At 42.0% G+C, this 24,651-nt stretch overlaps 1 protein-coding gene across 1 annotated transcript in view; it reads left to right on the top strand.

Annotated features, from left to right (window-relative positions):
* Window positions 1-6,415: 6,415 nt before the first annotated feature.
* Window positions 6,416-24,651, top strand: part of LOC111955107 (sodium/hydrogen exchanger 3) — a 78,750-nt gene continuing 60,514 nt past the window's right edge. Inside the window, exons 1-3 of the mRNA XM_023975187.2 lie at window positions 6,416-6,748; window positions 19,097-19,399; window positions 19,694-19,854. Of these exons, the coding sequence (XP_023830955.1) occupies window positions 6,547-6,748; window positions 19,097-19,399; window positions 19,694-19,854 (666 nt within the window). The 5' untranslated portion in view covers window positions 6,416-6,546. The remainder of the gene's footprint in view (window positions 6,749-19,096; window positions 19,400-19,693; window positions 19,855-24,651) is intronic.

Raw genomic sequence — 24,651 nt, 5'->3', positions numbered from 1 at the left:
GGAGATATTACAGACAGTATCAGGGAGAGGTAACAAATGTCAGTGAAGACACTTGCCAGTTGGTAGGTGCATGTGCAAAGTACGGGTCTTGGTAATCTGTCTGGCCCCGCGGCCTTGTGAATGTTAACCTGTATAAAGGTCTTACTAACATCGGCTATGGAGAACGAGCTAACACAGTCATCCGGAACAGTTGGTGCTCTCATGGATGGTTCAGTGTTACTTGCCTTGAAGCGAGCATAGAAGGCATTTAGCTCGTCTGGTAAGCTTGTGTCACTGGGCAGTTCGCAGCCTGGTTTTCCTTTGTAATCCATTATAGTTTGCAAGCCCTGGTTCATTTGACGAGAATCAGAACCGGCGTAGTAGGGTTCGATCTTAGTCCTGTATTGAAGGTATGCCTGTTTGATGGCTCGTCGGAGGTTGTAGCGGGATTTCTTATAAGTGTCCGGGTTAGCGTCCCGCTCCTTGAAACCGGCAACTCCAGCCTTTATCTCAGTGCGGATGTTGCTTGTAATCCATGGCTTCTGGTTGGGATATGTACGCATGGTCACTGTGGGGGCTATGTTGATGCACTTGGTAATGAAGCCGGTGACTGATGTGGTAAACTCCTCATTGTTATCGGATGAATCCCAGAACATATTCCAGTGCTAGTGAAACAGTCCTGTAGCTTAGAAACCGCTTCATCGGACCACTTTCGTAATTTTTTCTTCCTGTTTGAGAAAGCAGGAATCAGGAGGATAGAGTTATGGTCAGATTTGCCAAAGGGACGGCGAGGGAGAGCCTTGCATGTGCTTCTGTTTGTGCTTAGTTGCACAGGGTGACATCCTGGGGAAAAAATTGGGTAAATCGTATTTTAGTTTCTCTGCATTAAAATCACCGGCCACAACAAGCATTGACTCTGGGTGCACATTTTCTTGTTTGCCTATGGCCCTATACAGCTCGTTGAGTGCGGCCTTAGCGCCAGCATCTATGAAAATTATAGATGAAAACTCCCTTGGTAAATAGTATGGTCTGCAGCTTATCATGAGTTATTCTAACTCAGGTGAGCAAAAACTCGAGACCTCCTTAATATTAGAAATCGCACACCAGCTGTTGTTAACAAAGACACACCCCTCACCCCTCATCTTAACCAAGGCTGCCAAGAAGTCTTGACGATGCATGGAAAAGCCAGCAATATGTATATTATCCATATCCTTGTTCAGCCACGACTCCGTGAAACATGGAATATTACAGTTCTTCAGGTCCTGTTGATAAGATAGTTTTGAACAGAGTTCGTCCAGTTTGTTCTCTAGTGGATGTATGTTCGCAAACAGAACGGAGGGTAGAGGCGGTTTATTTGCACACCATTGAGATTTAGTCAGGAGGCCTGCTCTTTTGCCTCTGCGCCGTCACTTCCTTTTTTGAGTACCGGGGATTAGGGCCTGGTCCGTGCCGACTAGTTGAAGTAGAAATTGTCATCCAAATCGTGGTTAGTGATCGCTGTTCTGACCTCCAGAAGCTGCTTTTGGTCATAGGAAATGATAGTGGAGACATTATGTAAAAAAAAAAATGAAATCAGCATAAAAAATGAAAAATAAAATAAAAAATGAATAAAACATCTGCTATCCCCTGCAATGCCATCTTAGATCAATTGAGTTCGATTCTACCACTAAGCTACTGTCTGTTTGCCTGTGTAATGATGTGTGACAACATGTGCGCAATGATGTGTCCAATACAGTGGGGCAAAAAAGTATTTAGTCAGCCACCAATTGTGCAAGTTCTCCCACTTAAAAAGATGAGAGAGGCCTGTAATTTTCATCATAGGTACACTTCAACTATGACAGACAAAATCAGAAAAAAAAATCCAGAAAATCACATTGTAGGATTTTTAATGAATTTATGTGAAAATAAGTATTTGGTCACCTACAAACAAGCAAGATTTCTGGCTCTCACAGACCTGTAACTTCTTTTTAAAAGGCTCCTCTTGTCCTCCACTCGTTACCTGTATTAATGGCACCTGTTTGAACTTGTTATCAGTATAAAAGACACCTGTCCACAACCTCAAACAGTCACACTCCAAACTCCACTATGGCCAAGAGCAAAGAGCTTTCAAAGGACACCAGAAAACAAAATTGTAGACCTGCACCAGGCTGGGAAGACTGAATCTGCAATAGGTAAGCAGCTTGGTTTGAAGAAATCAACTGTGGGAGCAATTATTAGGAAATGGAAGACATACAAGACCACTGATAATCTCCCTCGATCTGGGGCTCCACGCAAGATCTCACCCCGTGGGGTCAAAATGATCACAAGAACGGTGAGCAAAAATCCAGAACCACACGGGGGGACCTAGTGAATGACCTGCAGAGAGCTGGGACCAAAGTAACAAAGCCTACCATCAGTAACACACTACGCCGCCAGGGACTCAAATCCTGCACTGCCTGACGTGTCCCCCTGCTTAAGCCAGTACATGTCCAGGCCCGTCTGAAGTTGGCTAGAGAGCATTTGGATGATCCAGAAGAAGATTGGGGAAATGTCATATGGTCAGATGAAACCAAAATAACTTTTTGGTAAAAACTCAACTTGCCGTGTTTGGAGGACAAAGAATGCTGAGTTGCATCCAAAGAACACCATACCTACTGTGAAGCATGGGGGTGGAAACATCATGCTTTGGCTGTTTTTCTGCAAAGGGAGCAGGACGACTGATCCGTGTAAAGGAAAGAATGAATAGGCCATGTATCGTGAGATTTTGAGTGAAAACCTCCTTCCATCAGCAAGGGCATTGAAGATGAAACTTGGCTGGGTCTTTCAGCATGACAATGATCCCAAACACACCGCCGGGCAACGGAGTGGCTTCGTAAGAAGCATTTCAAGGTCCTGGAGTGCCTAGCCAGTCTCCAGATCTTCAACCCCATAGAAAATCTTTGAGGGGAGTTGAAAGTCGTGTTGCCCAGCAACAGCCCCAAAACATCACTGCTCTAGAGGAGATCTGCATGGAGAATGGGCCAAAATACCAGCAACAGTGTGTAAAACTTGTGAAGACTTACAGAAAACGTTTGACTCTGTCATTGCCAACAACAGAAGGGTATATAACAAAGTATTGAGAAAACTTTTGTTATTGACCAAATACTTATTTTCCACCATAATTTGCAAATAAATTCATTAAAAATCCTACAATGTGATTTTCTGGATTTTTTTTCCTCATTTTGTCTGTCATAGTTGAAGTGTACCTATGATGAAAATTACAGGCCTCTCTCATCTTTTTAAGTGGGAGAACTTGCACAATTGGTGGCTGACTAAATACTTTTTTGCCCCACTGTATGTGATTTAGTGCATTATTACTGGGTAAGCATAATAAGCCACCTCAATTGCCTATTTTCAGCCATAGGTGTTTTTTAAAAACATTGTCATCTTAGTTACATTGATATGTCTTAGTTGTAGTGACATTCTAAATCCACCCTTCCAGTGGGATCAAGATAATCCAGATTTTCGGCATCAAAAAATGACATTCAATTATTATTAAAGGTCAGATTGGATTACCAAATCCGAATCCCTATCCAGAGGATCAGAATCAGTTCGCCACTAAGTGTGTTGTTGACGAAACCTGTTCTACTAGCATGAGTTATTATACTCGACACTGGCATAAATGTTTCAAATCGTGAATTCTAATTATTTCTGTGTTTGGTGTAGCCTTACCTTGGCCTTTTTTTGATAGCCGTGTGGTTCTCTCTTGGACAAGTTGTGGGTTACCTGTCAAGAGGAGACACACGGACGCCCGGCTGGCTTAGCTAGCCTAGCTAGCCTGGAGCCTCAAATGGAGGATGCTATCAAACATTTTCAACGCTGCAGGAGCTGTGTTAATTTTTGCTTTATTCCGGGACAATATGGACCGCCTGGACTTTCAATGTAACAACTGTTTGCTTGCAGAGGACTACAGGGGCGAAGTGGCAAACAAGTAGCGAACCTGGACAAGCTACTGGGGAAATCACGGACGCCTACTTTTTCTTTCACTTCTACCCCAGTAGCCGGACGCCGCTCTGGTCTGGTGGAAGTGTCGCCGCTGTGTCAGCTCTCCACAGCCGACTGGCTGGTACTCTGCAGGGATCCCTCCCGAATGGGTCTCCCCCTTCCCTAGAGAATGGAGCTAGAAGGATAATCCTGGATGACTTGGTGGATGTTCCTGTTCTCGATCCTACCAACCAGCCATGGAGATATGTCACTCGACGTGGAAGTCAAAGACAGCGTCCTCTGGCAACGGCACCTCCTTGGAGATGTTAAGCTTGGACCGGGCACAGACCAGAAACATTCCATTGATCAGGGACTGGGAGACTATTCAGGATCGAGGCAAAGATGAACGGAGCAAAGTATAGAGAGATCCCTGATGAAAACCTGTTCCAGAGTGCTCAGGACCTCAGACTGGGGCGATGGTTCACCTTCCAACAGGACAACGACCCTAAGCACACAGCCAAGACAATGCAGGAGTGGCTTCCGGACTTGAACCAGATCGAACATCTCTGGAGAGACCTGGAAATAGCTGTGCAGCAACGCTCCCCATCCAACATGACAGAGCTTGAGAGGATCTGCTGAGAAGAATGGGAGATACTCCCCAGATACAGGTGTCCCAAGCTTGTAGCGTCATACCCAAGAAGACTTGAGGCTGTAATCCCTGCCAAAGGTGCTTCAACAAATTACTGAGTAAAGGGTCTGAATATTTATGTAAATGTGATATTTCAGTTTTTATTTGTAATAAATTAAGAAACATTTATAAAAACCTGTTTTTGCTTTTTCAATATGAGGTATTGTGTGTAGATTGATGAGGAAAAAACAAATTAATCAATTTTAGAATAAGGCTGTAATTTAACAAAATGTGGAAAAAGTCAAGGGGTCTGAATACTTTCCAAAGGCACTGTAATCCAAGTAGTATCAGGAATTCCACATGACAGCTGTCTAGGCCTCTTACTTTTAAAATCTTTACTAATGACATGCCACTAACTTTAAGTAAAGCCAGTGTGTCTATCTATGCGGATGACTCAACACTAAACACGTCAGCTACTACAGCGACTGAAATGACTGCAACACTTAACAAAGAGTTGCAGTTAGTTTCAGAGTGGGTGGCAAAGAATAAGTTAGTCCTAGATATTTCAAAAACTAAAATAATTATATTTGGGACAAATCATTCACTAAACCCTAAACCTCAACTAAATATTTAATGAATAATGTGGAAATTGAGCAAGTTGAGGTGACTAAACTGCTTGGAGTAACCCTGGAATGTAAACTGTCATGGTCAAAACATGTTGATACAACAGTAGCTAAGATTGGGAGAAGTCTGTCCATAATAAAGCTCTGCTCTGCCTTCTTAACATCACTATCAACAAGGCATGTCCTACAGGCCCTAGTTTTGTCACACTTGGACTCCTGTTCAGTCGTGTGGTCAGGTGCCACAAAGAGGGACTTAGGAAAATTACAATTGGCTCAGAACAGCACGGCTGGCCCTTAAATGTACATGGAGAGCTAACCAACATTCCTGAATAATATGCATGTCAATCTCTCATGGCTCAAAGTGGAGGAGAGATTGACTTCATCACTACTTGTTTTTGTAAGAAGTATTGACATGCTGAATGTTTTAAACTACTAGCACACAGCGCAGACACCTCATGCATACCCTACAAGACATGCCACCAGAGGTCTCTTCACATTCCCTAAGTCCAGAACAGACTATGGGAGAGGCACAGTACTACATAGAGCCATGACTACATGGAACTCTATTCCACATCAGGTAACTGATGCAAGCAGTAGAATCAGATTTAAAAAACAGATAAAAATACACCTTATGGAACAGCAGGGACTGTGAAGACACACATACACAGGTACAGACACAGGCATACACACACACATGCTAGTACACGCACTCTACACACACGTACATTGAAATATTGTTGTATGGTGGTATTATACATTTTGTATTGTAGATATGTAGTGGTGTAATGTTATATGATGTACTGTTTTATCTTTTGTTTTATGTGTGATGTAAGTGCCATAATGTGTTTGGACCCCAGGAAGAGTAGCTCCTGCCTTAGCAGCAGCTAATGGGAATCCCTAATAAATACAAATAAATACAAATCGTAAATCAAACTTCATAAAAGTGCTAGGTGGATAGTAGTATTACAGAGAAACAACAACAAAACTACCAAAAAAATGTAATACGTTTTTCTTATTATATATATATATATTTTTAAACAGGACAAATCTGAGGGGGCACGTACCCGTCTGACCCCTATGGGGATGATGCCTCTGGTGTCCTGAGCCAATGAATAACAACAGGGTGGTAAGGTTGGGCAGAACTGCACCCTGGTATCGAAGAAGTGGCCCAACTAGCCTGTCTGGCTAAAGAGTGGGAGGGGCTTTCACCTGCAGTGAAAAGGTGTACTCTAACCTGAGCAAGGACAGAGAGGAGCAAACATACTTAGGGCCAGCAGTAACAATCCAGATAGTCAGTGACAGAGGACAGAGAGGAAGAGAGACAGTCACCAAGATTGATCAAAGCTCAAGATTTGAAAAGCATCCAGCTCCAAGATGCCAGCTCTGTGGCGCTCCACTTTCGTCCTGGTGATGGTACTGCTTGCCATTAGTAGGCCCAGCTTGGCATCTCAGGCCACAGGAAATGGAACAGAACATACTATCACCACCCTGCCCATCGTTATTTGGAAGTGGGAGGTAATTAAGGTCCCATACCTGGTGGCACTCTGGATCCTGGTCAGCTGGCTCTGCAAACTTGGTGAGTTCCATACATGTACATCAGTGGAAGCTGGTGACTTGAAAAATTAAGGAGGATGGGAGACTCACGGTATATGCTCGGAACACACGGAGATGACAAATGAGGGTATGAGGCATGAGTTGGGGTGTTCAGAGGCTTGACGTCAGTGCAGGACAGGGGTTGAGGTGTTCATAGGCTTCAGTGCAGGACAGGCTCATCATGGTCTGGACGTGTCGTTTTATTAATGTGTTTGTTATGAGAGACTCATTACTAAGCACTTCCCCGCACAAAACACATTGTGGGCGCTCCTCGTTTTTTAATGAAAGAGAGAGAAACTCATCGCTGTATATGCGTTTCATGACAATTGAACTCAGTCAGAACTTGTGGCTAGCATGAGTCCATTTCATGACAACAGTGAGTGATGGCGAGTAGGAATAACATGTTAGTGGCTTGAACTACAGCGCTGCATCTTGTGTGTCGCGGAGTAATCTTCAAGAAAAAAGATCCGGTAAACCAGGAAGCACACTGCTCCCTCTCACTCAAGCAGCTGCCAAATTGAGCAGAGACTGCTGCTAAGCAGAGAGCGCGCTCAACAAATAATTATACATTTACTCTGACACGTCATGACCGACACTTTAAGAAAGGTTGCTCTAATGTTTAGGTGTAGCCTAGGCTGCTGCAACATTTATGTTGAGTGAGTGTTTGCTTGTCTGTCCGGAGTGATTGTGTTATCACCTTTGCTAAATAAATACAAAAGGAAAGTGGAAAGCCTACTTGAGCGGCACAAATAAAGGGCTGCGTCGACCTCTCTCTTTAATCTCACTTTTAATGGATGATGTGATGGAAGCTATCAAATCATTCTGAATTGATTGACATCCCAGAAAAGACAGTCGAAAGTTCCATACGTTCAGCAAGAAAAGCATCATAACGTGAAATTATCTCTCCAAGCTCCATGTAGTTTCCCTCCTTGTAGTTGCCCTTGCATGCCCCAAAATGCAGTGGTGTCGACAAGGCGCTTGAGAACATCCCTGTTTCTTCTTACTTGCTCATTGTGCTGGTCAGTTTGAATACGCAGACCTTCGTCCATTACATGATCGATGCCGCTTTTTCCGAGAATCTTGAATCTGATGTGGGCATTTATATGCTCTCTTCTTTTGTTATGCTGTTTACCTTAATGAACGATGTTCTTCAGGTCACTGTGCCCCCCTATCACCCAAGGCTTTCCAAAAAGCAGGCAAGGCCAGCAACACAGGCAGCTTGATGGAAGGCTCCCTCTTAGCCAGCCATACTTTTACATTTACATTTTAGTAATTTAGCAGACGCTCTTATCCAGAGCGACTTACAGTAGAGTGCATACATTTTATGACATTTTTTTTACATACTGAGACAAGGATATCCCTACCGGCCAAACCCTCCCTAACCCGGACGACGCTATGCCAATTGTGCGTCGCCCCACGGACCTCCCGGTTGCGGCCGGCTGCGACAGAGCCTGGGCGTGAACCCAGAGACTCTGGTGGCGCAGCTAGCACTGCGATGCAGTGCCCTAGACCACTGCGTTCAATACCAATTCGTATTGAACGCCCTCAGCTTTTCATCCTTCTTCATCAAACTGATCTCAGGCAGAGGTCGACCCTCGGTTTCCATGTACACCTGAGAATGAAAGGGGTTCTTCAACAAAAAGTCCACAGCATTTTCAGTAGCATTTGCCATTCTGCCAACCTGGCGGCAAAAATTACATGCTTGCACTGGTAGCTAGCTACTGCTACCAGTGCTAAGGCAAATGAAAATATAATTCACTATCTGGACACAAAAATAAAGTTCAAAAACCAAGAAAACAATTAATAATATACCTCCTCTGTCTCCTGTAACTTGAAGAAACTAATTTGACTTGAAAAATGCTCAACTATCACTTTTCACTCTCAATCTCTAACCAATAATGTCAACGACTTACCAAGCTTCTCAACACATAGAACCCCCCATAATGCTCTGCGGAACAACCCCAATACAACACACTAGGTTCATTCTCTGATCCTAATCTTATGGTTGGATGGACAACATGTCAGTTCATACTGCAAAAGCTTTGATTGGTTGGAGGTCGTCCTCCGGAAGTGGTCATATTTACCATGTTGGTCTATGGAAGGGGGTTAGGCCTACGAGCCTCCTAGGTTTTGTATTGAAGTTAATGTAGCCAGAGGAAAATGGAAGCTAGCTGTCAACCGGCTACACCATAATGCTACCCCAGAGAGTGCTGTTGAAATTACTATAGACCTTAATTGAAAAACAGTGTGTTTAAATAAATTATTTAGTGAAATATTAATATATTTAGTGTAGTTTTATCTATAAAGGATAACTTTTGTTTCACTATTTTTATGAAATTTCATTGAGGAGGACAGTCCTACCCTTCCTCCTCTGAGGAGACTCCACTGATTTACATCCCCTTCCCCAAGCTACTCATCTTTATAGTATTTCATCGTACCATAGATTGCCACCCTCTATTCAGGCTCTGAGAGTTTGTTTGCTTACACTTTACTTTACCCTGAGTGATAAGAACCAACATTAAACTGTCATAATCAATACATAACAGATGTTATAAACCAAGCTGGTGTCAGCTTAAGACAATGACTTTACACTGTCATGACACAGCAAATTAACTGTGTGTTAGTGTAAAATTCTTCTTTGTAGATTTGGATGTCAGTTAACCATTTAATTGATGCAGGACTTATTTATGTGTTTCGACAGAAAATAGATAATGTAATTTGTACTAATGTATATGCGTATGTACAGATATGAGTTATGGAGTGTCATCTTTTGAACGTTAATTGTTAAAGGTAATGGAGCGTCTACCGTGTTGTGTTATGTTTAGGTCTTGTTTGTTGTGGTGACATGGTGGTCAATAGCAATGTGAGTGTACACAACAGACACAATTGAGATGTGACATTGATTACACTTTGTGTGTTTGTGTAAATGTGCATACACTGTGCATAGATAGGTACAGTGCCTTCAAAGTATTCACACCCCTTGAATTTTTACACATTTTGTTATTACAAAGTGGGATTAAAATGGATTTAATTGTATTTTTTTCAATGATCTACACAAAATACAACAAAAAAAGTGGAAGAAAAGTCTAACATTAGTAAAAAAAAAAAAAATATACAGTATATATGAAAAACACACTAATATACTGTATCCTGAAAAGATAAGTATTCAACTCCCTGAGTCAATACATGTTGGAATCACCTTTGTCAGTGATTAAAGCTGTGAGTCTTTCTTTCTTTTCTTTCTCTAAGAGCTTTGCGAACCTGTATTGTACAATAGTTGCACATTATTCTTTTAAAAAATCTTCAAACTCAGTCAATATAATTGTTGATCATTGCTAGACAGGCATTTTCAAGACTTGCTATAGATTTTCAAGCCAATTTAAGTCAAACTAGAGGTGTGCCGAGTACTCGTATTTTTTGTAATTATCCGTGATGGGAAACATTATTTTCAGCAGTCAGCACGCATCTCTCTTTCACTCAAATAGTGTGAAGCGCTGTAATGCTCTAAACAACTATTGGCTAGTTCTTCTGTCTGTAAAGAAATGGGCAGGGTATTGTTGTAGCCTGCTGCAACGATTGGTTTAGAACAAGTCGCTCTCCCTCTGCGCTCATTTCCCCAGAGAGACTCACGCGCGGCTTTAATTCACTCATCTCAGGGCACAATTCTCCCCTTTTCCAAACATTGTGTATTAAATCAGAATCCGTATCTAGTCGTTGTTCAATCTACTTATTTCTTGTCGACTTTGCTGAGGCCATATGGTTATTTTTGTCTGTCTACTTGGCATTGTTTAGTAGGCCTACTTTGTCTGTCATTATAATTAGTCCATTGCCGACAACGTCTGTGTTATGTCGTGATCCAAGCCCATGCTTGCTTGCTATTATTATTTATTTGAATGCGCACAGGCATATTCACCGAGAGACATATCATTAGAAAATAAAATGCCAAATGTATATGGTTCATTTTTATTCCACATTTTTAAAGGGGTAGATTGTTTATTTTTATAATACAAAAGTTTTGCTCCTCCCAAATGTGAAACAATATATGGGGTAAACAAATTAGCCTACCTTCATCTAAATCTGTGTCTGGAATAAATGCAGGCAGTAGTAGCCAGCCATGCATTAGGCTATTTATGTGCATTTTTATCTGTCGGGGTCGTTTAAAAATGTGTGTGAATGAGTGAAAGAACAACGATGCACTCTGAGATGCACTCTTGAGTGATAGCGCTGTAATGCACACTTGAGGTATAGGCTTTACCGGCATTTAAAGCTTTTGGGTTTTCCAATCACGAGTAAATCCGATTACGAGTATCAAGTGTGATAAAATGAATATGATTCTGAATACGAGTATGACGAATCAGTACACCCCTAGTCAAAACTGTAACTAGGACATTCAGGAACATTCAATGTTGTCTTGGTAAGCAACTCCAGTGGATATTTGGCCTTGTGTTTTAGGTTATTGTCCTACTGAAAGGTGAATGTGTCTCCCAGTGGCTGTTGGAAAGCAGACTGAACCATGTTTTCCTCTAGGAATTTGCCTGTGATTAGCTCTATTCTGTTTCTTTTCATCATAAAAACTCCCTAGTTATTGCCAATGACAAGCATACCCATAACATTATGCAGCCATCACCATGCTTGAAAATAAATATGAAGCGTGGTACTCAGTGATTGTTGTGTTGGATTTGCACCAAACATACACTTCGTATTCAGGACATAAAGTACATTTCTTGCCACATTTTTTGCAGTTTTACTTAATACCTTATTGCAAACAGGATACATGTTTTGGAATGTATTTATTCTGTACAGGCTTCCTTCTTTTCACTCTGTCTATTAGGTTAGTATTGTGGAGTAACAATGTTGTTGCTCCATCCTCAGTTTTCTCCTAGAATAGCCATTCAACTCTGTAATTGTTTTAAATTGGACTCATGGTGAAATACCTGAGTGGTTTCCTTCCTCTCCGGCAACTTAGCTAGGACGGACGCCTGTATCTTTGTAGTGACTAGGTGTATCGATACACCACCCAAAGTGTAATTAATAACTTCCCTGTGCTCAAAGGGATATTCACTGTCTGCTTCTTCTTTGCGAGGCATTGGAAAACCTCCCTGGTCTTTCTGGTTAAATCTGTGTTTGAAATTCACTGCTCGACTGAGGGACCATAAAATTGTTGTATGTTTGGGGTACAGAGAAGAGATAGTCATTCAAAAATCATGTTAAACACTATTATTGCACACAGAGTGAGTGTGACTTGTTGTGACGTATGTGACTTGTTAAGCAAATTTTTACTCCTGAACTGATTTAGGCTCGCCATAACAAAGGGGTTGAATACTTATTTACTCAAGACATTTTAGCTTTTAATTTGTGATGAATTTGTAAACATTTTGAAAAACATAATTCCACTTTGGCATTATGTGTCACTCCCTGACCTTAGAGAGCCGTTTTATTTCTCTATTTGGTTAGGTCAGAGTGTGATGTGGGGTGGGCATTCTATGTTTTGTTTTCTATGTTTCTTTATTTCTATGTTTTGGCGGGTATGGTTCTCAATCAGAGACAGCTGTCTATCGTTGTCTCTGATTGGGAATCATACTTAGGTAGCCCTTTTTCCCTCCTTTCAGGGTGGGTAGTTATCTTTGTTAGTGGCACTATAGCCCTGTAAGCTTCACGGTTGGTTTTTCGTTTCTTGTTTTGTTGGCGACATTTTAAATAAAAAGAGAAATGTACGCTCACCACGCTGCACTTTGGTCCACTTCTTCCATCGGCCGTGACATTATGGGGTATTGTGTGTAGGCCAGTGACCAAAAAATCTCAATTGAATCCATTTTAAATTCAGGCTGTAACACACAAAATGTGGAAAAAGTAAAGGGGTGTGAATAGTTTCTGAAGAAGATGTACATAAAGATACAGTACATGTGGGGAGTGTGTTTGCCATGCATATGATGGAGGAAATGCACAGCATTGATGAGTATTGCAGGCAGATATAGATTTACATATGGGCTCTCCTTGCAGATTACCTCAAATTTTGCTGGTCATTATTCCGTTCATTTTACCCTATGCTGACGTCTGTGAAACAGCCCCTCAAAACATAACCACAGTATTTACACTGGTGACTCTGAGGAGCACTTATCAAACAGCTTCAAGAATACAACACAAGCTAATACTTATTTGACGCCATTAACATTAGCATTGTTTTACAGAACTAATAGAAAAATGTATGTCACGTGTCTGACCTTATTTCCTTTGTTTAGTCTTTATTTAGTTGGTCAGGACGTGAATTGGGTGGGTATTATCTATGTTGTCTGTTTCTATGTGGGGTTTTCTCGTTTGGCCTGATATGGTTCTCAATCAGAGGCAGCTGTCATTCATTGTCTCTGATTGGGAACCATATTTAGGTATCCTGTTTTCTGTTGGGGTTTGTGGGTGATTGTCTATGTGTAGTGTTTGTGTCAGCACTATTGTTATTTAGCTTCACGGTTGTCACTTTGTTGTTTTTGTAGTGTTCAGTTTCTTTCATTAAATAATGACGAACACTTACCTCGCTGCGTATTGGTCCTCCGATCCTGACGAGACTCTCCTCGTCAGATGAGGAGGACGAAGACAGCCGTGACAATGTAACTACATAAGCACAGTTGAGTATAACACCGTGAAGGTTATTACATTTACATTTAAGTCATTTAGCAGACGCTCTTATCCAGAGCGACTTACAAGTTGGTGCATTCACCTTATGATATCCAGTGGAACAGCCACTTTACAATAGTGCATCTAACTCTTTTAAGGGGGGGGGGGGGGGTTAGAAGGATTACTTTATCCTATCCTAGGTATTCCTTAAAGAGGTGGTGTTTCAGGTGTTTCCGGAAGGTGGTGATTGACTCCGCTGACCTGGCGTCGTGGGGGAGTTTGTTCACCATTGGGGTGCCAGAGCAGCGAACAGTTTTGCCTGGGCTGAGCGGGAGCTGTACTTCCTCGAGGTAGGGAGGCGAGCAGGCCAGAGGTGGATGAACGCAGTGCCCTTGTTTGGGTGTAGGCCTGATCAGAGCCTGAAGGTACGGAGGTGCCGTTCCCCTCACAGCTCCGTAGGCAAGCACCATGGTCTTGTAGCGATGCGAGCTTCAACTGGAAGCCAGTGGAGAGAGCGGAGGAGCGGGGTGACGTGAGAGAACTTGGGAAGGTTGAACACCAGACGGGCTGCGGCGTCTGGATAGTTGTAGGGTTTAATGGCACAGGCAGGGAGCCCAGCCAACAGCGAGTTGCAGTAGTCCAGACGGGAGATGACAAGTGCCTTGATTAGGACCTGCGCCGCTTCCTGTGTGAGGCAGGTCGTACTCTGCGAATGTTGTAGAGCATGAAACCTACAGGAACGGGTCACCGCCTTGATGTTAGTTGAGAACGACAGCGTGTTGTCCAGATCACGCCAAGGTTCTTAGCACTCTGGGAGGAGGACACAATGGAGTTGTCAACCGTGATGGCGAGATCATGGAACGGGCAGTCCTTCCCCGGGAGGAAGAGCAGCTCCGTCTTGCCGAGGTTCAGCTTGAGGTGGTGATCCGTCATCCACACTGATATGTCTGCCAGACATGCAGAGATGCGATTCGCCACCTGGTTATCAGAAGGGGGAAAGGAGAAGATTAATTGTGTGTCGTCTGCATGCAATGATAGGAAAGACCATGTGAGGATATGACAGAGCCAAGTGACTTGGTGTATAGCGAGAATAGGAGAGGGCCTAGAACAGAGCCCTGGGGGACACAGTGGTGAGCACGTGGTGCGGAGACAGATTCTCGCCACGCCACCTGATAGGAGCGACCTGTCAGGTAGGACGCAATCCAAGCGTGGGCCGCGCCGGAGATGCCCAACTCGGAGAGGGTGAGAGGAGGATCTGATGTTCACTGTATCAAAGGCAGCCGATAGGTCTGAAGGATGAAGCAGAGGAGAGAGAGTTAGCTTTAGCAGTGCGGAGCGCCTCCGTGACACAGAGAGAGCAGTCTCAGTTGAATGACTAGTCTTGAAACCTGACTGATTGGATCAAGAAGGTCATTCTGAGAGAGATAGCAGGAGAGCTGGCCAAGGACGGCACGTTCAAGAGTTTGGAGAGAAAAGAAAGAAGGGATACTGGTCTGTAGTTGTTGACATCGGAGGGATCGAGTGTAGGTTTTTTCAGCAGGGGTGCAACTCTCGCTCTCTTGAAGGCGGAAGGGACGTAGCCAGCGGTCAAGGATGAGTTGATGAGCGAGGTGAGGTAAGGGAGAAGGTCTCCGGAAATGCCTGGAGAAGAGAGGAGGGGATAGGGTCAAGCGGGCAGGGTTTGGGCGGCCGGCCGTCATAAGACGCGAGATTTCATCTGGAGAAAGAGGGGAGAAAGAGGTCAAAGCACAGGGTAGGGCAGTGTGAGCAGAACCAGCGGTGTCGTTTGACTTAGCAAACGAGGATCGGATGTCGTCGACCTTCTTTTCAAAATGGTTGACGAAGTCATCCGCAGAGAGGGAGGAGGAGGGGGGGAGGGGGAGGAGGATTCAGGAGGGAGGAGAAGGTGGTAAGAGCTTCCTAGGGTTAGAGGCAGATGCTTGGAATTTAGAGTGGTAGAAAGTGGCTTTAGCACAGAGACAGAGAGGAGAATGTAGAGAGGAGGGAGTGAAAGGATGCCAAGTCCGCAGGGAGGCGAGTTTTCCTCCATTTCCCGCTCGGCTGCCCGGAGCCCTGTTCTGTGAGCTCGCAATGAGTCGTCGAGCCACGGAGCAGGAGGGGAGGACCGAGCCGGCCTGGAGGATAGGGGACATAGAGAGTTAAAGGATGCAGAAAGGGAGGAGAGGAGGGTTGAGGAGGCAGAATCAGGAGATAGGTTGGAGAAGGTTTGAGCAGAGGGAAGAGATGATAGGATGGAAGAGGAGAGAGTAGTTATGAAATCAGTACCTTGCGTGTCCGTGGTTATAAAGGAATACACAGAATGCATTATGCTCCATACATAAATACGGTGTGTTACAGTAGAAATGACATCACACGATATACAGAAACATTATTATAATAAGATAATAAGGCACTTACTTTGATAGAAATGCACACAGTAATTATTAGTAAGGAAAACAACAATGAAGGCAATGCGCCGGAGCTAAAAGTTCTGTCAGGTTCTGTTTTGACTGGAGATGCGCAAATGTCTGCATACTTGACCTGAGGAAACAATGGTAGAGTGCTTGGGCTTCATCAAAGAGAGGAGTTTGTCCGACTCATCTAGCTAATCCTTGCCCAACATTAGCATAGAATTCCTCCGCCACAGTGAAATGGGCTACTTTCTTTGTGAATTAATGAGGCGGAACGCACCTACCTCACTGTTACAAAATCATGTAAAATTGACAAGTTGAAACATTTTCTATAGATAATTAACAGGCAGCGTGCCTTGGTTTGAGGGCAGCTATGGTTAAATATTCTTTATTTGTCAAAAAGCAGTCAAGCATCGATCATCAAGTGACCAGAATCAGACCTTCAATATTTATTTGAAAGGAGCTTCAAGATCACTGTGCACTTTCACCACCCTGTGAAGTTCATCATAAGTTATTTCATCTGTAGCTTAATAAACTGCATGGTTTCCCGAGTCTAAGTGGGATGACCACACACCATATCATCGAGTGACTCCAAGTTTACTTCGACATGATGGTTTTTATATCAATATATTTGCACATAAATGCATATCCACCGCCATTTCTACCATAATTAATTTTACCAGCACAAAAAGATCCCACCATGTCGAAGGAACCAATTATCTGTCAGCATTTATATTTTACTCGCATAAAAAACTGTAGACAGAAATGTGGTTAATGAGTGAATTCTGACATCACATGTATAAGAAAACTCACTCAGGGGTTTAGAGACCGTTAGAGATATTTGGAACTCATGCGTGAAAAGGTTAATCTTTAATATCCATAATATTTATGATTATTTATTTGAATTGCGCGCCCTCCAGTTTCACCGGAAGTTGTCCCTAGCAGGACGCCTAGCCCTATTAACTGAGCTTCAGGCTGACAGAGGCAACACTTAAAACACCTAAGCAAAAGATATAGCCCTGAGTCCTCTGGTTGGATGACAAATCCAGAGGTTACTGTTCAGTTAGTGAAAATGTTCATTTTGAGATAGAAGCCAGCCGGCTTGGTAAGAATTGAGCCTGTGGACGAAGTTAAAGAAGGAGTGATAGCATGAAATCTGAAAAAGCATTACCGACTTTAAAAACTTGCCTCTCTCCACTAATCCAGACTGAGTGAGTGATGAGAACATTTATAACGGCACATTGCTGGTTAGTCATACTCCAGGGACAGAAAAAATTACACTTTCTCAGTCTTCTGAAACATTTGAATCCTTTTGCTTTACCGTTTAGTTCCGGCTTTGAGTTTCAACACCTGCCTTTGTGTAAAGCCCAATAATGTTGCCAGGTAGAAACAGATGTCAATGTCAGACTCCCTAGTATCCTGTGGACATCTTGATCCCGTTATTGATCAACAATCAAAAAAATGTAAGGAGGCCGCAGCCTGTAGGCCTATTCATAAAGCGTCTTAAAGTAGGAATGCTGATCTATGATCAGGTCCTCCCAGTCCATGAGATATGCAGTAAGATCTTTAAGCCACAACAGAGCATATAGTAGATCAGCACTCCTACTCTAAGATTCTTTATGAATACAACTCCAGGGATCAAGAAGGTGTAAGGAGGCCTGACTAATTAGCTAACTACGCTAAAATGTTGCCAGCATCTTGGCTGTGAAAAATGTATGTTTACTTCAAAGATTTATCAGGCAGTGAGCAGCATTTTTGAGACCACAGCCCAGATTCACAAAACCATCTTAAGAAGACATTTCTTCCTAAGTGCCATTTTTTCCCTTAACTTTATTCTTAAGAAGAAACTTACAAAAAGTTGATATTCCTCAATAAAGTTCTTGAAAATGTTCTTAAGTTTCTTCCCATGTTTCTTCTTAAGGAAGTAGTTAAGAAAAAATGTGATTCTTGAAAATAAAGTTATTGGATTTCTTAATGTTCTTAAGATAGCTAAACCCTTAGCTTATTCTCATGGACGTGAGAAAATAAGCTAATGAAAGAAATTGAACATGTTTAATTGAAAAAAATCAGTATTGATTGTTTGAAATCCCCCCCCAAAAAGAAATTGACCATTAATATCAGTAACAAATATGCAAGTTAGTAGGCTAACTCGGTTGCATAGCAACAATCATCTTAAGATAGTTAAGAACTTCTAAGAAAATCATAAATTCTTAAGAAATGTTTGAGGAATTGCACCTAAACTTTCTTATGAACTTCTTTCTTTTTTTAAGAAGCTTCTTATGTTTTTGCGTAAGAAGTGTTTTGTGAATCTGGGCCCAGGGCCTGGTTTCGCAAAAGCATTTTCAGGCTAAGTTGATTGTTAGAACCTTCGTAGGAGCATCATTAAATCTCTGAGCTGTTTCCCAAAACCATTGTTTCTAAAGTTTCTCTTGAAACAGCTTGTTATTTAATGACTGCCTCAGACCACTCGTAGAACAGCTAAGGTTGTCGTTAGATGCTTTTGCGCCCTTCCGGGTCACTTTATACTCAGAAGATATCCCCTAAACATAAAATCAAGATATTTATCTGTCTTCCTGTGACCACCGATAACTTCAGAACAAATGTGACTACACATACAAAGTTACCAATTTCTCTGCATTGTTACTAACAAACGAAAAATACAAATTTGATTAAATGAAAACCGAGATGACTGTATTAGAAATATAAATACAGTGTAGGCTACATACTGTAGATCTGTTATTTCAATGACATTACAATCAATTTCATGCTCATTCAGTTGAGTTTAATTGAGCTATTTGTATGTTACTGTCTGTAATTTTTGCATCAATACATTTCAGTATGTTTAACATGTGCACAATAATGTGCCAAATCTTGATTTTGTGCATTATTATAGGGTAAGCATTATAATAAGCTGCCTCAATATTTGTAGCTATAGGTGATAATATCTCTGGATCGGATCTGATCCCTTGTCAGTATTGTGGATTAATTATAATGTTATAATGTTAAAATATGAAAAGTAGAATGCTGATCCGAGAGCAGTGCTGCCTTTCTTTCAATCCACGACGCACTTAGTGAACATTTTCTCTGCATGATGTTTTGGGAAATGCGTGTTACATCTTCGGCCATTGTAGGAAAGATGCATCATTAAAACATTCGTAAGCCTAAGTACAATCGCTATGGGGAAACCGGGCTCAGGTCTGTTTGACTTGGCTCCACCTGAATCTACCAAATTATGAACTTTTGTCTTTCATTCACTCTGCGTATCTCTGAATTTGTCTCTTTTGTCCTTGTCTTGCTCTGTTCACCAACAGTATTCCAGCTGAACCCCTGCCTGACCAGAGTGATCCCGGAGAGCGGCCTCCTCATTTGCATCGGTTGGGTCCTGGGCGGCATCATCTATGGGGCAGACAAGGTGCAGACCTTCAGGCTGCAGCCCTTCACCTTCTTCTTCTACCTGCTGCCCCAGATCGTCCTGGACGCGGGCTACTCCATGCCCAACAAGCTGTTCTTCGGCAACTTGGGCGCCATCCTGGTTTACGCTGTTATTGGCACCTGCTGGAACGCTGCCACTTTGGGACTCGCCCTTTGGGGGTGCTGGTTGGGCGGGGCCATGGGTAAGGCAGGCACACCTATGCGTCCCAAATAGCACCGGATTTCCTATGCTAGTGCACTACTTTTGACCAGATGACCCTGGTCAATAGCAGTGCACTATATAGGGAATAGGGTGCCATTTGGGACAGGCCCAACCAAAGCCTGAACTGACCACCATAGAGCAGATCAACATAAAAGACAGGTTCTTCTATAGTTTTCCGATGACTGAAACTGGCATTTGTGAGGTCCTCAGAGTTAATGTGTAAGATAGATCAAAGGTCTGAGATCATAACACCTTTTACCCTGGGCCTCTGTAGGTAATATCGACACTGGTCTCCTGCAGTTGTTGTTGTTTGGGAGTCTGATTGCTGCTGTGGATCCCGTGGCTGTGATTGCTGTGTTTGAGGAGGTCCATGTCAACGAGGTCCTGTACATCCTGGTGTTTGGGGAGTCCCTTCTCAACGACGGCGTCACAGTGGTCAGTCTCACAAACTTGATCATCCTCATTCATCATTATTAGGTTGCGTCCCAAATTGCACACTTTTCCCTATATCAGCCATACTCAATAGGCGGTGTCAATGCGGACTGTGGGCCTCAAGCTACAATGTCGTTATTTGGCAGGGCATCAGCAGTTTTACTTTTTTATTGTCAGTCATTGCTTACCTTAGAGAGCTATTTATTACAGTTAATCAACTAGCCCATGTCAGCAAAAAAATTTAGCTAGGTTTTTCAGCCCATTGATTTTGTTGTAATGTTCGAATTGCTCAGATATCACATGAACACACATAAGAAAACATGGAAAAATCTATTTAATTGCAGGATTAAAACTGCACAAATGTTTTTTTTTTCACTACGCCCATTATGACAATCCGATAATGACAATATCCATCTGGACCTTTCCCATCCTAGGAAATATGCGAGGTTTTACCTTCTGAAATAGTATTTGAATACCCCTGTCCTAAATAATGCACTACTTTTGATTAGCTTCCTTTCAGTTGGTAGCCTACTGTTCGTATCGTTCCATTTTCTTCCTCTGAAAACGCTTTCACGTCCGTGTCGTTGTTGCTGAGGATCATTAGCCATAGTTGATCATACTTCATGTAAGAAAATTGTCATGTAGGCTAATTAAATCATTATGGAGAGCAGACCAAGCTGTAACAGTTTGAACCTGACGCATGGCACAATAGTTGGGCCTGTCATCCCACTGGGCACACCACGTCATTTCAATGTGGACATTTAGGTAATATTTGCTTGAGATGTTGATCAATGAGATTTCAACCGTTATTCACCCACTCAAAAAGGCAGACGGAGTTTGTTGAATTCCCAATGTGTTATAACACTTCTTTCAACCATCTAAAAGCACAAGCACATACCAATGGATAAACAATGTCTTATTTTTGGTTTAGTTGTCATCTAAATGTGTTTCGACCAATTTAAATGCACAGAAAAGTACAAGTGTCTTTATTTATACCACAACTTAATGTGTTATCACTGTGCTTCATCTAGAAACACAATCAAATGACCTGAATTGCAGTTGAGATTACATTAAAAGTACATAGTGCAAGTCATCAATGCTGTTCGAGATTCTGCGCAGATTATTATAGCAATTGTGAAGAGCTCTAAAAAAAGACCTGCATCCTTTTCATGCTACAGTGTCTTCAGAAAGTATTCATACCACTTGACTTATTCAAAAAAAAATTGTGTTACAGCCTGAATTCAAAATTGATTAAATATACACTACCATTCAAAAGTTTGGGGTCACTTAGAAATGTCCTTGTTTTTGAAAGAAAAGCTACTTTTTTGTCCATTAAAATAACATAAAATTGATCAGAAATACAGTGTAGACATTGTTAATGTTGTAAATGACTATTGTAGCTGGAGGCCCAGCTTACAGAGGCCCATTTTCAGCAACCATCACTCCTGTGTTCCAATGGCACGTCGTGTCTAGCTAATCCAAGTTTATAATTTTAAAAGGCTAATTGATCATTAGAAAACTGTTTTGCAATTATGTTAGCACAGCTGAAAACTGTTGTCCTGATTAAAGAAGCAATAAAACGGGCCTTCTTTAGAGTATCTGGAGCATCAGCATTTGTGGGTTCGATTACAGGCTCAAAATGGCCAGAAACAAATACCTTTCTTCTGAAACTCGTCAGTCTGTTCTTGTTCGGAGAAATTAAGGCTATTCCATGCGATAAATTGCCAAGAATCTGAAGATCTCGTACAACGCTGTGTACTACYCCCTTCACAGAACAGCGCAAACTGGCTCTAACTAGAATATAAAGAGGAGTGGGAGGCCCCAGTGCACAACTGAGCAAGAGGACAAGTACATTAGCGTGTCTAGTTTGAGAAACAGACGCCTCACAAGTCTTCAACTGGCAGATTCATTAAATAGTACCCGCAAAACACCAGTCTCAACGTCAACAGTGAAGAGGCGACTCCGGGATGCTGGCCTTCTAAGCAGAGCTCCTCTGTCCTGTGTCTGTGTTCTTTTGCCCATCTTAATCTTTTCTTTTTATTGGCCAGTCTGAGATATGGCTTTTTCTTTGCAACTGCCTAGAAGGACAACCATCTCGGCAGCACTCCACCAATCAGGCCTTTTTGGTGGAGTGCCCAGATGGAAGCCACTTCTCAGTAAAAGGCACATGACAGCCCGCTTGGAGTTTGCCAAAAGGCACCTAAAGGACTCTCAGACCATGAGAAACCAGATTCTCTGGTCTGATGAAACCAAGATTGAACTCTTTGGCCCGAATGCCAAGCGTCACATCTGGAGGAAACATGGCACCATGGTGAAGCATTGTGGAGGCAGCATCATACTCTATGGGGATGTATTTCAGCGTCAGGGACTGGGAGACTAGTCAGGATTGAGGGAAAGATGAAGGAGAAAAGTACAGAGAGATCCATGATGAAAACCTGCTCCATAGTGCTCTGGACCTCAGACTGGGGGCACAGGACAGCGACCCTAACCACACAGCCAAGACAATGCAGGAGAGACTTTGGGACAAGTCACTGAATGTCGTTGAGTAGCCTAACCAGAGCCAGGACTTGAACCAGATCGAACATCTCTGGAGAGACCTGAAAATATCTGTGCAGCGACGCTCCCCATCCAACATGACAGAGCTTAAGAGGATCTGCAGAGAAGAATGGGAGAAACTCAGGTGTGCCAAGCTTGTAGCATCATACCCAAGAAGACTCGAGGCTGTAATCGCTGCCAAAGGGGCTTTAACAAAGTACTGAGTAAAGGGTCTGACAACTTATGTAAATATTATATTTCAGTTTTGTATTTGTAATAAATGTGCAAACATTTCTAAAAACCTGTTTTTGCTACGTCATTATGGGGTATTGTGTGTAGATTCATGAGGATTTGTTTTATCAATTTAAAATAAGGCTGTAAAGTAACAGAAATTTTTAAAAAGTCAAGTGGTCTGAATGCTTACCAAATGCACTGTATAACTATCCAAGCAGAGCATACATCTCCTTCAAATCTTGATATCTGGTTGCGTTGACAAACAAAAACAATTTAATATCCATTTTGTCTTCAATTTAATAACTTGTATGTGGGATTCACGTATCCATCTCAACCAAAAATCAAGATCAAATCAAATCAAACTTTAAATATACTTAACTTTTGAGGATTGAGATGAAGGCGTTTATAAAACATATTAAAACATACACCACATGACCAAAAGTTTGTGGACACCTGCTCATCGAACATCTCATTCTAAAATCATGGGCATTAATATGGAGTTGTTCCCTCCTTTGCTGCTATAAACAGCCTCCACTGTACTGGGAAGGTATTCCACTAGATCTTGGAACATTGCTGCGGGGACTTGTTTCTATTCAGCCACAAGAGCATTCGTGAGGTTGGGCACTGATGTTGGGCGATTGATTAATGATTAACTTGTAGACTAAACTTGTAATCAACCAAAGCTTGAAAACCCAGGCATACAGTATATGTATTGTCTATTTTTAGTTGGATCCTGGGTTGAAACACACTATATATACAAAAGTATGTGGACACCCCTACAAATTCTGGATACGGCTGTTTCAGCAATACCCGTTGCTGACAGGTGTATAAAATCGAGCACACAGCCATGCAATCTCCAGTAGACAAACATTGGCAGTAGAAAAGCCTTACTGAAGAGCTCAGTGACTTTCAACGTGGTACCGTCATAGGATGCCACCTTTCCAAATAGTGAGTTCATCAAATTTCTGCCCTGCTAGAGCTGCCTCTGTCAACTGGAAGTGATGTTATTGTGATGTGGAAACTTAAATTATATTTAAAAAATGTAGATATGAACATTTGTTGTATCGCTGAGAAAAGGGGACACAGTCTTCCAGCCTTGGAAATCATCCACTGCTCTACACACATGAACTGAAATTAGGCTAACTATTACAAGTTTAGCAACAATAGCTGTAGATAGATCAACTTTCCAGTAGGAGGTGCTGCCTGGCATATACTTTTTTTCTGATAGTGGATATAATGTTGAAGATCTGACTTTGTTTCAGGTACAAATTCGACATATTTTATACAAGGTTTATCTATGTTGAAAATGGGTTACCATGATGACATAATCCTGGGGTAGAAATGTCACCCTCAAAACAACAGTTGCTGACTTTTTACAAATCCAATGTATTTTCCACGTAGATTCCACATCACAATTTGTTGACAAATTACATTGAACATTAATTCAACCTTTTTGTGCCCAGTGGGATTGTATTTAAGTAAAAGTTTTACCCTCAATTCAATCTTTGCAACGCTGGTTGAAATTAGATCAACCAGTACTGTTTTCAAAACCTTTGCAAATCTAAATGTGTTTTATGCTCATATTCCATATCACAATACGTTGATAAATTACATTGAAACAATGTTGATTCAGCCTTTTTTTTTTTGTGCGTAAGGCGCTCTAACCGTGTTTGTCCCATGATGCAGCCTAAGGTTGATAAAAAATTATATATATATATATATATATTTCACTCTAAGTGTTTTTAAATCTACACATGGGTTTTGAAACAGAGATAAATATGCAGATGCATCTTTCATTAATCTCCATTCTGAACACCTTCTCCATAAACTACATACTAATGTTGTGCCAAACAAATTCAGTATTTAAAGGGATTGCTTTAGACAAATGAACCAAAAAACTCCTTGATCAAATTGGTAGGCCACCCAGTGGGTGTGTTTTCTGGCATTTAATTAAATGTATTCAGTGCGCACAAGGGTGCCACACACACCAACCTCGTTACACACGTGCATAGGGTAAGTCTGAATACGCCC

The sequence above is a fragment of the Salvelinus sp. IW2-2015 genome, linkage group LG30, assembly GCF_002910315.2.
Source record: "Salvelinus sp. IW2-2015 linkage group LG30, ASM291031v2, whole genome shotgun sequence".
NCBI lineage: Eukaryota > Metazoa > Chordata > Actinopteri > Salmoniformes > Salmonidae > Salvelinus > Salvelinus sp. IW2-2015.
This window is presented reverse-complemented; position numbering and strand designations above follow the sequence as displayed.